General features: G+C 44.6%; 1 protein-coding gene across 3 annotated transcripts; it reads right to left on the bottom strand.

Annotated features, from left to right (window-relative positions):
• Positions 1-2,121: 2,121 nt before the first annotated feature.
• On the bottom strand, positions 2,122-12,055 carry ZNF749 (zinc finger protein 749). Of its 3 annotated transcripts, XM_037731731.1 has the most exons (6): positions 11,787-11,844; positions 9,583-9,623; positions 6,275-6,401; positions 4,107-5,003; positions 2,942-3,938; positions 2,122-2,860 (listed from the first exon to the last, which is right to left on the bottom strand). In XM_037731731.1, the coding sequence occupies exons 2-6, from the start codon at positions 9,616-9,618 to the stop codon at positions 2,794-2,796; spliced, it is 2,124 nt and encodes a 707-aa protein (XP_037587659.1). In that variant the 5' UTR covers positions 9,619-9,623; positions 11,787-11,844; the 3' UTR covers positions 2,122-2,793. The 3 variants fall into 3 exon arrangements, with proteins under 3 accessions (XP_037587659.1, XP_037587658.1, XP_017364977.1); XM_037731730.1 differs by lacking the exon at positions 11,787-11,844 and adding an exon at positions 11,962-12,055 and having other exon boundaries at positions 2,122-3,938; XM_017509488.2 differs by having other exon boundaries at positions 2,122-3,938.

Raw genomic sequence — 12,055 nt, 5'->3', positions numbered from 1 at the left:
TAACAGGAAGCACCATTTCCACTTCTGGGTATATGCCCAGAAAGAACTTAAAGCATGGCCTCAGGAGGTATTTGAATATTCATGATCACAGCAGCATTAACAGCAGATGAGTGGAAGTAACTTAAATGTGCACTGATCAAAGAATACAGAAAAAGTGGCATATATGTATACCACAGTCATGTGCCACACATTTCTGTTTACCATGGACCACGTGTATAACAGTAATCCCATATTTTAACAGAGCTAAAAAAACTCCTATCACAAAGTGACATCATAGCCACTAACTCAATGACATTACTTAAGTGTGTGTGGTGACACTGGTGCAAACAAACCTACTGGGCTGTCAGTCATATAAAAAGATAGCACATAAAATTATGTGCAGTACAAAATACTTGGTAATAAATGACTGCTACTAGTTTATATATTTACTCTACTTTTTGTCACTAGAGTGTTCACTCTCTATATATGTATATGTATATATATAAAGTTAACTGTATGGACAGGCATGGTGGCTAATGCCTGTAATCCTAGCACTTTGGGAGGCCAAGGCAGACAGCCAGAGGCCAGGTGTTCAAGACCGGTCTGGGCAACATAGCAAGACCCCATCTCTACTAAAAAAAAAAAAAATTAGTTGAGTATGGTGGCACTTCTGTAGTTCCAGCTATTCAGGAGGCTGGAGGCAGGATAGCTTGAGGTAAAGACGTTAAGGCTGCAGTAAGCTGTGGCTATGCCACTGAACTCCAGGCTGGGTGATAGACCTGGTCTCTAAAAAAAATAGTAAGAATAGCGTGAGATGGCTAGGAGCTGTGACTCATACCTGTAATCCCAGCACTTTGGGAGGCCAGGGCAGGCAGATCACGGAGGTCAGGAATTCAAGACCAGCCTGACCAACATGGAGAAACCCTGAATCCACTAAAAATACAAAAATTAGCTGGACGTGGTGGCGGGCGCCTGTAATCCCAACTATCTAGGAGGTTGAGGCAGGAGAATTGCTTGAACCCAGGAGGCAGAGGTTGCAGTGAGCCAAGATTGTGCCACTGCACTCCAGCCTGGGCAACAGAGCAAGACTCTGGCTAAAAAAAATAAAAATAAAAATAAATAAATAGCCTGAGGCAGGCTTCAGAAAATATTCCAGAATACATTGCTATTATAGGAGATAACAAGGCCATGTTATTGACCCTGAAAACCTTCTAGTGGGACAAGATGTGGAGGTGAAAGACAGTGTTATTAATGATCCTGACCTGGTGTAGGCCTCGACTAATGTGTATCTTAGTTTAAAAAAAAATTAAGAAGTTAAAAAAATTAAATAGAAAAAGCTTATAAAAGAATATAAAGGAATATTTCTATACAGGCTGTATGTGTTTGTGTTTTAAGATAAGTGTTATTATGAGAGTGAAAAAGTTTAAAATTGCAAAGTTTACAGTACAGGTTAATTTCTCAGAACTAAAAAAGAAAAAAAAAATAAATAAATAAAATTGCAAAATTTATGAAGTAAAAAAGTTACAGTAGGCTAAGATTAATTCATTACTAATTTTTTTTTAATTTTTTAATTTTTTTTTTAATAGACGGGGGTTTCACCATGTTGGTCAGGCTGGTCTTGAACTCCCGACCTCAGGTAATCCACCCGCCTTGGCCTCCAAAGTGCTTGGATTACAGGTGTGAGCCACCGCACCCGGCCAGGTTAATTTATTACTAAAGAAAAAATTAATTTAGAGTAGCCTCAGTGTACAATGTTTATAAAGTCTACAACAGGGTACAGTAATGTCCGAGAGCTTTACGTTCACTCACAACTCACTCCCTGATGTGTTTCAATCAGGGAACAATAATCAATAGAGTAACATGCTGTTAAGGTTTGCAGCCTAGGAGCAATGGGCCATATCATACAGCCTAGGTGTGTAATAGGCTGTACCCTCTAGGTTTGTGTAAGTACACTCTTAGTTCACACAATGACTAAATCCCTTAAGATGAATTATTCAGAAAATACTCCTCTTGTTAAGCAATGCATGACTACAATGGGATTTCATTCAGCCTTTAAAAAAGATGAAAATTATAAGTTATGCTACAACATGGATAAACCCTGAAGACATTAAGGAAAACAAGCCACAAAATAAGTCACAGAAGTCTAAAACTTAAGTTTTCTCATACGAAGTATTTACAGTAGTAAAATTCATACAGTAGTGGTTGTCAGGGGGTGGGTGGAGTAGGGAATGAAGAGTGGTTTAAAGCAGCGGTCCCCAACCTTTGTGGCACCAGAAACTGGTTTCATGGAAGCCAACTTTTCCACAGACCAGGGACAGAGGAGGGGGAGGATAGTTTCAGGATAAAACTGTTCCAACTCAGATCCTATCAGGCATTAGATTCTCATAAGGAGCACACAACCTAAACCCCTCACATGCACAGTTCACAATAGGGTTTGTACTCCTATGAAAATCTAATGCTGCTACTGATATGACAGGAGGTAGAGCTCAGGTGGTAATGCTGGCCTGGTTCCTAACAGTCTGAAACCGGGGCAGTCTGGAGTTGGTACCAGTCTGCAGCCTGGGGGTTGTGGATCCCTGGTTAAAGGGTTTAATGTTTTAGTTTAAGTTGAGAAAACTTCTGGATATTAATTGACAACAATGTGAATGACTTAACACTACTGAACAGTACATTTAAATATGGGTTGAGATGGTAGATTTTAAGTTACCTGTATTTTGCCACAATTACAAATGTTCTTAACGTAGTTCCCAGCAGGAAATCCTTGCAGATTTGTCTAAACTCTCAACATTAAATTTATATATATTAATAGGTTCTTTATCTGATATGAACTTTTTGGTGCTTAATGAAGTGACAGTTTTGGTTAAAGACTTTCCTGCATTCATTGCACTAAGGCCTTTCTCCACTGTGAATTCTCTGATGTTTAATGAGGCTGGAGTTGTATTTAAACACTTTGTTGCATTCACCACACTCATAAAACCTTTCTCCACTGTGATTTTTTTGGTGCTGACCAGTATTACATTTGCTGCTGAAGTCTTTCCCACATTCCCTTAACTTAAAAGGACTTTCTCCAGTGTGAGACTGCTGATGTGTAATAAGGCTTGATTTGGTCCTAAACAATTCCCCACATTTACTGCACTCATGAGGCTTCTCCCCAGTGCAAACTTTATAATGTTTAATTAATGTAGAACGGTATCCAAGGAACTTCCCACAGTTGCTGCATTCATAAGGCTTTTCTCCAGTGTGAACTCTCTGATGAATAATGAGTTTGTAGCTATCCCTTAAGAATTTCCCACATTCACTGCACTCATAAGGTCTTTCTCCAGTGTGAATTTTCTGATGTCTACTCAGTGTACAGTTATATCTAAAGAATTTTCCACATTTGCTGCATTTATAAGGCTTTTCTCCAGTGTGAATTCTCTGATGAATAATAAGTTTGTAGTTGTCCATAAAGAATTTCCCGCATTCATTGCACTCATAAGGTCTTTCTCCAGTGTGAATTTTCTGATGTCTACTCAGTGTACAGCGATATCTAAACAATTTTCCACATTTGCTACATTTATAAGGCTTTTCTCCAGTGTGAATTCTCTGATGAATAATAAGTTTATAGTTGTCCATAAAGAATTTCCCACATTCATTGCATTCATAAGGGTATTCTCCAGTATGGATTTTCTGGTGACCATCTAGATGAGCCTGTGTAAGGAAGGCCTTCCCACATTCACTACACGCATAAGGCCTTGGCCTGATGTTGATCTTCTTGTGTTGAATATCAGATCTTTTTGAAAATGCTTCAGTGTGGATTTTCTGGTGCCGAACTAGGTGGGACTTTCTAACAAAGGCTTTCCCACATTCAGTGCACTCATAAGGCCTTTCTCCAGTGTGAATTTTCAGGTGCTGAACAAGTTTGAGGCTAAAGCCTTTTCCATATTCGCTACACTTATAAGGCCTTTTGCCAGTATGAACTCTTTGATGTATATTGAGTGTGGAGTAGTGACTAAAGAATTTTCCACATATGCTGCATTCAAAAGGCCCTTCTCCAGTATGAACTCTCTGATGACTACTGAGTGTGAAGCTGTCCATAAACAATTTCTCACATTCACTACACTCATAATGCCTTTCCCCATTGTGAACTTTCTGATGTCTAATGAGTGTAGAGTTATACATAAAAAATTTCCCACACTGGTTGCATTCATAGGGCTGTTCTCCAGTATGGATTTTCTGGTGACCAACCAGATGAGCCCGTGTAAGGAAAGCTTTCCCACATTGGGTGCATTCATAAGGTGTTGGTTTACTACAAATCTCCTGATGTTCAAGAGGGTCAGCCCTTTTTGAAAGAAAGCCTTCAATATGAATTTTCTGGTGCTGAACTAGGTTGGACTTTCTAATAAAGGTCTTTCCATATTCAGTGCATTCATAAGGCCTATCTCTAGCATGATTTTGTTGATACTTAATAAGGTTGGAATTGTACCTAAACAATTTCCCACGTTCACTGGACTCATAAGCCCTCTTCCCAGTATGGGTTTTTTGGTGCTCAAACAGCTTATGTTGGTGGCAAAAGTCTTTCCCACCTTGGCTGGAGTTGTAATCATTCTGTTCATCTTGAAAGGCTTCCCCATCCTGGGTATCCCTGTACAGCTTCCACCCACTGTTTAAGATCTGTTGCTGGAGAGGGTCTGAACTGGCAGTAAAATCCTTGCCACTCTGTGTGCAGGTGAAGTTCCTCTCTGCCATGTGAACACTGTTGTTCACAAATGAAGGCCTCCACTCATCACTTCTAGTGAGCTCCTCTCTAATCTGCTCCTTTTGGTGCAGGTAATGCTCTGCTGCACACGTGTACAGCCCTTGCTCAGGGTGTGTTCCATTGTGCTCAGCCAGGTGCAGAATGTCCTTCAGAAGTGTGCTACATGTCTTGCAGGGCTGGGCCTCCAGGGTGGATAAAGCTGGCTTCGGAGTTGTGACGTGTAACACTCTTACAGAAACACATTGCTTGGAAGGTGCCTCCTTATCCTTGGCTCCATGCCAACAACCTGTAAGAACAGAAATACTGGTGAAGTGTGTGTTAACTCTGGGGGGAGAAGGCAGCCCCATAACAAATGTTTGTGAGGCACACCCACAAATGAGGGCACAGCATTGGTCACAGGCAAGGAAATAAGGTCAGTGAGAGGAAGCCCACTGTTCAGAGGTGGGCCTGTCAAGTGTGTGTAATGGGGGAACCCTGGTGGTAAGGACACACAGGAGAAGTACCATGCAGGGAGGGCAGGTGGAGTTTCCAACTTACTCCTCTACAAATGGCTTTCAACAGGCCATGACTGTTGTGTCCAGATCCAGAGAGATCTAATTGCATGAGAGCAAGTGTACAAGAACTACTGAAAGACACATACAAACCTCATAACACCTAAAGTACAGGTCATACATTAGACCGCACTGCAAAGGGAGAATGGAAGAGAGTGGTGGAGAAGGAAAGGCTGGAGAGGAGGGGTCAGAAGTGGGAGCCAGGGGTTGGAAGTCAGAGTAAAAATAACAACAGGGATGGAAAGGAAGAGTGAAGGGTGGCCAGTGGCCCTGCATCAAACAATAGTGGTCACAAGATAAGTTCTCAATGTGATTTGAACCCAGCCCTGATACCATATCGTTTCCCAGCTTTCACCCGCCAGGGCCAAGTCCTTCTGAGTGTCTCTTGCCATTAATAGAGGACTATCCACTCTGTCAGGCACCCAGGGACCTCCCCCTTGCTCAAGGTGGGCAACTATCTAGCTGTGGCACAAGTCAAGTTAGGGGAGAGGCAAGGAAAGGGAGGGGACGACATGTACATGGAGCTATAAACCCAGGGCATGCTGCATTCTAAAATTACCAGAATATCCACTAGAGAGTCCTGTAGAATAACTTCACAATCCTCACAAGTGGTGACCAGGTAGGTGCCTGAAATTTCTAGTACAGACAGTGTTTCCCAGTATGCCGAAAAGGGAAACAGGGAAACCCTTGGGCAGAGGTTTCATGCATTTGGACAGTGTAATCAAACCAGGGACAGGCAAAGCCATGAGGATATCTTAAAGAAACCTGAAGATTTCTGACTTCTGAGCCTTATCTTGTTAAGTTGCAGAGCAACAGACGCTGGGACTGCTTAAAGAAAGGTGGTACAGTATACACAACCTAGCACTGGCTGCCCCATCACATTTGCCAGGAAACCAGGAGAGGACATAGCACCCGCAATCTGGTGTGAGAAAGACAGAGTTGTCATGGGAAAGAGTAAAAAAACAGCACCCAGCACAAGACACCAGAGTAGGTATGAAGCCCTTACCTACTGATGACAAAAGCGCAAAGTTCTCCAACATCACATTGCTGTGCAGGTGTTTCTGAGCATCATTAAGGATCCCCCATTCTTCCTGGGAGAAATATATGGCCACATCCTCAAAGACCATACAATCCTGCCAAAATTATGACACTTCAGTCCATGAGCAACTTCTTATTTTGTGTTTCCTTAGATCTGTATTTATCTACTTGAAATCTAAGAATTAGAGGGCCAAACTAACAGTCAATGTTTTTACCTTGCAATCCAGATCCCATATGCTGAAATGCCTATCTAATAATGCTCATACATGATCTTTTCTTCTGTCCTTATCAACACAAGTCACCACACAGTAACAGATAATCTCTAAGCCCTAAGGCTGCCAGACTTATGCAAACCATGGAGTTTTAAGCTCCTTATCCCGCCCTGCATGCCTTTCCTACCAAAACCCCAATACACTCTCTGACGTACACTTTCCCTTTAATCGTGCATCTCCCTCCTGACCAAATCTACTATTTCCTGTGGCCTGGTGCAGCATGGCACTACCCCAGCACTAAAGAAATGAAAGTAACAAAAATTATTTCAATGCCATTAGCCTCTCTGTCATCACTCACTCTTTCCCAAAAATTAAAATCCAGTGGGCCAATCACTGATACACGGGTCTTCAGAATCTTCAGTGCTTCCCCAACATCCACACACATCCATCCCCTGCTTAGCCTCCACCCACTTCCCAAGGAGGAAGAGACACCACATCCTGGTAGCATCGACACCTGCTCTTGCCCCCACTGCTGCTGATCGCTGAGTCTGGCACAGCACAAAGATGGGTGGGGAAGAAGCACAAGCATCATCATCAAAGCCTAGCACAGGCGGCCCTACCTTCTTTTTGTTTCTTGAGATGGAGTCTTGCTCTGTTGTTGAGACTGGAATGCAGTAGTGCGATCTCAGCTCACTGCAACCTCTGCCTCCTGGGTTCAAGCAATTCTCCTGCCTCAGCCTCCTGAGTAGCTGGGATTACCGGTGCCCACCACTATGACCGGCTAATTTTTGTATTTTTAGTAGAAACCAAAAATACACCATGTTGGTCAGCTGCTCTCAAACTCCTGACCTCATGATCCCAAAGCGCTGGGATTACAGGTATGAGCCACCATGCCTGGCCAGATCTACCTTCTTTTATCACCCTGTTTTCCTGGGTTCTCCAGATCTTGCCTCCTAGACACCCGAACTAAGACTCAGCCTTCTCCCTCATGTGCTCATTGCCAGGGCTAGGACCATCCATTCACGCTCCCCTCATCTTCAGGTCTCACTTTGGACAGTACCTACCTCATGTATCTAACTCCTCCACTCTTGCAATACTAACAGCAACCTTGGCCCAACCAGGAGCATTTCCATGGTCTACCAACATGACACTCTGTACATGGAGTCCTGCAATGCATGACAAATGCAACCAGAACCATATTTGCCCCTGGGCTGCCCAGAATGTAATGTTCCCTAGTGCCTGGGGCAGCACCAAGCCCTGTTCTGAAGGTCTCCCTCCCAGTCCTGTCTCCTGCTTTAACCTCAGTCCCCCAAACGCAAGTGACAAACAACCTCACAGTTCTTGTATACCTCCTCCGAGTTACAGATCTTGGCTGTCTCTCCCTTTTGCACTGTACATGATGTCCCATAAGCAGTCATAACCTTCTCTATTCCCCTAATCCTAATCCAAAGTCCAGACACACTGACCTCCTCAATGCTATCCCCACCCCAGGACTAGCAATGCCCCTTCATGATCCCATCTTCCCCTAAAGTTAACATGAAAACTACCCAGGTCCAACCAAGACTCGCTACAAAACCCTGGCAAGTTTGTGGAGATGTCTCACCATCCTTCTCATGACCACTCTCCTCTCAAAAGCCCTTCTTATACTCCACAGGCCGCCCCCAGCATAACACACCCTCAGTCGATCCACTCTCTCATCTCTCTTTGTGACACCCACCAACACCATCCAGGTGCCCAATGCAGAGACGCAGTCCTCAGTGTGTTCCTTCTCCTTCCTTCCCACTAACACCACTGATTCGTAAGTCTGACCCAGTTTCACAACAGTTCATCTGTCATGTAGTGGATGTCTCCATCCTGCACACCTACACTGAACTCCAGTCCTGTGTGCACAACTGCCAGGCTGGCACCTCCACTCAGAGTCTCTGAAACATTTTTAATGTATTTTTTGTTTCAGCCTGGTTTTTTGGAGACAGGGTCTTACTTTGTTGCCCAGGCTGGAGTGCAGGGACACAATCATGGCTCATTGCAGCCTTTACCTCCCAGGCTCAGGCGACCCTCCTGCCCCAGCAGGCCGATTAGCTGAGACCACAGGCAGATGCCACCACACCCAGCTATTTATTATTATTTGTAGAGACAGCGTCTCCCTATGTTGCCCAGGCTCACCTCCAGCTATTTTCCCACCTCTGCTTCCCAAAGTGCTGGGATTACAGGTGTGATCCACTCTGTCTGTACTGGAACATTTTTGACTTGGCCAAAACTTGGTTCCTCATATGCTCTACTATATAAACACTCCCCCTACTACAGAACTTACATCTTAGTTGCTGGAACATTCATCCTTCCAAACGAGGCCAAAACTATGGGGCCATTCCTGACCCCCTCTTCCCATCTCAGCTCCCTTGCTCTCTCTATTATAAAATACAGGCAGTTCTAGATCAAACACATACAAAAGCCACCCACTGCTCCTACTTCCACCACTGCCACTCTCCTTCAGTCACCAACAACCTCCACCTGGACTGTTGCAGGCCAATCAACCAGGTATCCCTGGCTCCACACTCACCCTCACATGGTCTTCCATTCTGCAGGCAGAGGGAGCCACTAAAATCTGAGTCAGGTCATCTCTTTTTTTCCCTTCGAACCTTCCCTAGCTACTACCACCCTCAGATGAAAGGCCAGAACCTTAGACTGCCATGCCATCCCTGATCCCTGCACGCCCCAACCTCCTACCCTGCTGCCATACTCTCTATCACAACCAGATAGAACATGAATTTTCAGTTCACTAAACATCCCAGCTAAGACTTCTCAGTAAGCATTTGAATATCCTATATCCTGTGCCTGGATGCCCTGCCCCATCTTATACCATCAGTTCTTGGAACTAGGACCACTTTGTATAACCAGGGACTGAGTTCTGACCCCTGGTTGTGGTGGAACTACAGTCTTCAGACCCAAGGAAGGGAAAAACATGAAGTTTCAGGACACCACCTTTCCCTATATCAGCAAGCTTAAAATATCAGAGTGATAAGTGGTGAGGGGCTGGGGGAGAGAGCCTGAGAAACCCTTGACTTACCTGTGCAGGGTCCTCATGCATTGCTGCCACTGCCATGGACCCTGTAAGAAGAGGCAAGCCATGAGTAACAGCACAGTATTGCAGCACCCTACAGGCTAGGCTGTACAACCACCTTTGCCCTGTACTGGAGCAAAGTGATTTGAGGCTACAGCAAGTCCTGAGTTCAGTGCTGCCTCTTAGCAGCTCTGTATCTTTGGACAAGGACTAACCTTCCCTAAGCCTCAGTGTCCTTATGTGTAAAATGGAGATTAAAAGGGTTCCCATTTCATAGGGCTCATATTGACAAGAAGCATAAGTAATGCAAACTATGTATAAGCAATTTCTATAGGATTAATGGTTTTGTACATGACGTTAGCACAAATGAGATAGAAGGGTTTTGAAAATTTGAGTATTTTTCCCCACTCCTTAATGTTTTAAGGAAATGTGATATATATAAAGCTTTGTACTATAAGCAGTTACAGGTAAATTAACCTTCTAACAATTAATAAATATTTTAATATATTTAAATTATTGATTACATTTATTTCCAATGACCTATATGTACACATTTAGTATATTGGCTGAGAATTTTAAAAAAAAAAAAAAAGCCCAGAGCTGTCTCACCTACACAAAATGTATGAGGCTCAGAGACAAGAATATGAGATGTCAGTCACACCCCTGAACCTATGCCTGAGGACAACTGTTTAAAGGCATTTTGTTCCTGACTAGCTGTCTCACCTATTATCTTCATGTTTCTGTAATCTATAACGTATAGAACAATGTATAGCCAATAAAAATGTATGTTATTTTAATATGTTATTGGTAAGCAACTCAGAAACTGCTTTTCTAAAAAAAAAAAAAAAAAAAAAAAAACCAAAAAACTTGTAACTGCTGCTAATTAAAGTGTATATTCAGGACAACTTGAATCTATGCTGCCAGATGGCTATCATCAACATTTGAACGTGAATAAACTGTCTTTAAACTAGATTCTGACCTGCTTGGTTATTTAAGATTGATATAGTTTATTAGCGTTTAAATCAATTACATGTTTTTACATTCCCAAGTTAATGAGTTGTAGGATGGAGCTGAGCAGGCAATCAATTACTCCTCCATTGAGCAAACAGGTCCGCCTGCCATTTAATGCTATAAAGGGAGCTTGCTAGAGGCCCTTAACTGTCACGGAGGTTGTGAGAAAGCCCTGCCCAGTTTTGGACCCAGTTGCTCCATGGCCTTATCTTGTTCCCCAAAGAGTGGCCCTCGGGGCTGGCTGAGTTAGAGAGTGGAGTGACTACAATACCTCATGCCTCAGTCTGTACATTTCAGGGCAACTCCTTATCCATCCAGGCCTGTTTTTCAAAAGAAACAGACCAAACTCTTAGCCCATATCTGCTTCCTTCTTCAGGGAGTATCACAGATACCCTCCCTACCATGGTCTTTCCTCCAAATCTGAGCCCTCCCCTCCCTCAGCCCATATGAAAAAACAGCGTTATGATTCTTCCTTCTCAATCTGATCCAAAGGCCAACTCTCCTCAGATGCACAACTTCTAACTCATTTCAAGCCCCAGGCCTTCCCTGACCTGTGGAACTTAGGTCCACCTACCCATGTGATGTCGCCCAAAATTCAAACCAGCATCTTCTGTCTGAAACCTGCTCCTTAAGCTGATCTCTCTAATTCCATTCTTTCAGCTTTTCAGGCCAAAACAAAACCCATGGAATATACCCTTCACAGCTATGTTTGATGCAGCAGGAAATCCTGTTGACTCTATCTCTCAGATCCAACCAGAATCTCATCCCTTCTCCTCTCTACTGCAACCCCTCTGGCCCAGCTCTAAAATAACTCAAGGGATCTCCCCGGCGGTTCCCCTGCCCCCGTTCAACATCCTGTTTTCCCCAACGTTAACTTCGAATTCTGGGCGTGACCCTTCCATCCGTCCTCCCTGCACAGCCCTCTATGGCTTTCTGTGGCTCCACTGCCCTTCCAGGGGAGACTGCGCCTCACCCTCTGCTCCCTGGAAACAAAGACGATGGGGCTCCCCAGGGCCGCCCGTTCTGCAGCGCCCCCAAATCCCAGACCTGTCGGTCTCTGACGAGCTCCCCCGCCTCATCGCACCGCAGTCCCAGCCGCTCTCTTTGAGACACAACAGCCTAACCTGCAGGGCCCCTCCTTGGGACTAAAGCACTGGGGGAGGGGAGGTTGGGCGGGCGGCCTGGGACGCGGCACGCACCTCGGTCAGGTTCACCGGCGCGGCCGCCTCCTGTCCAGCCAGCGAAGAGCCAGGTGGGAACGGCGGTCACCTGGACGCTGGTGGAGGCAGCAGCGCCTGCAGCCTACTCAGCCGATCCTCACTCTGGCCACTGTGTAGAAGGAACGCCGCTTCTCGCGTTTTTCCGCTCTGCCACCTCACTCCCGACCCAGACCTCTGGCACACCACAAATCAGGCGAACAGATCTCAACGATGCCAAGCTAACAGAACCCGAACGGCGCCGCCGGAAG

The sequence above is a fragment of the Cebus imitator genome, unplaced genomic scaffold (genome assembly GCF_001604975.1).
Source record: "Cebus imitator isolate Cc_AM_T3 unplaced genomic scaffold, Cebus_imitator-1.0 Scaffold417, whole genome shotgun sequence".
Lineage (NCBI taxonomy): Eukaryota > Metazoa > Chordata > Mammalia > Primates > Cebidae > Cebus > Cebus imitator.
Note: the sequence above shows the minus strand (reverse complement) of the source record. Positions and strands in the feature narration are given on the sequence as shown.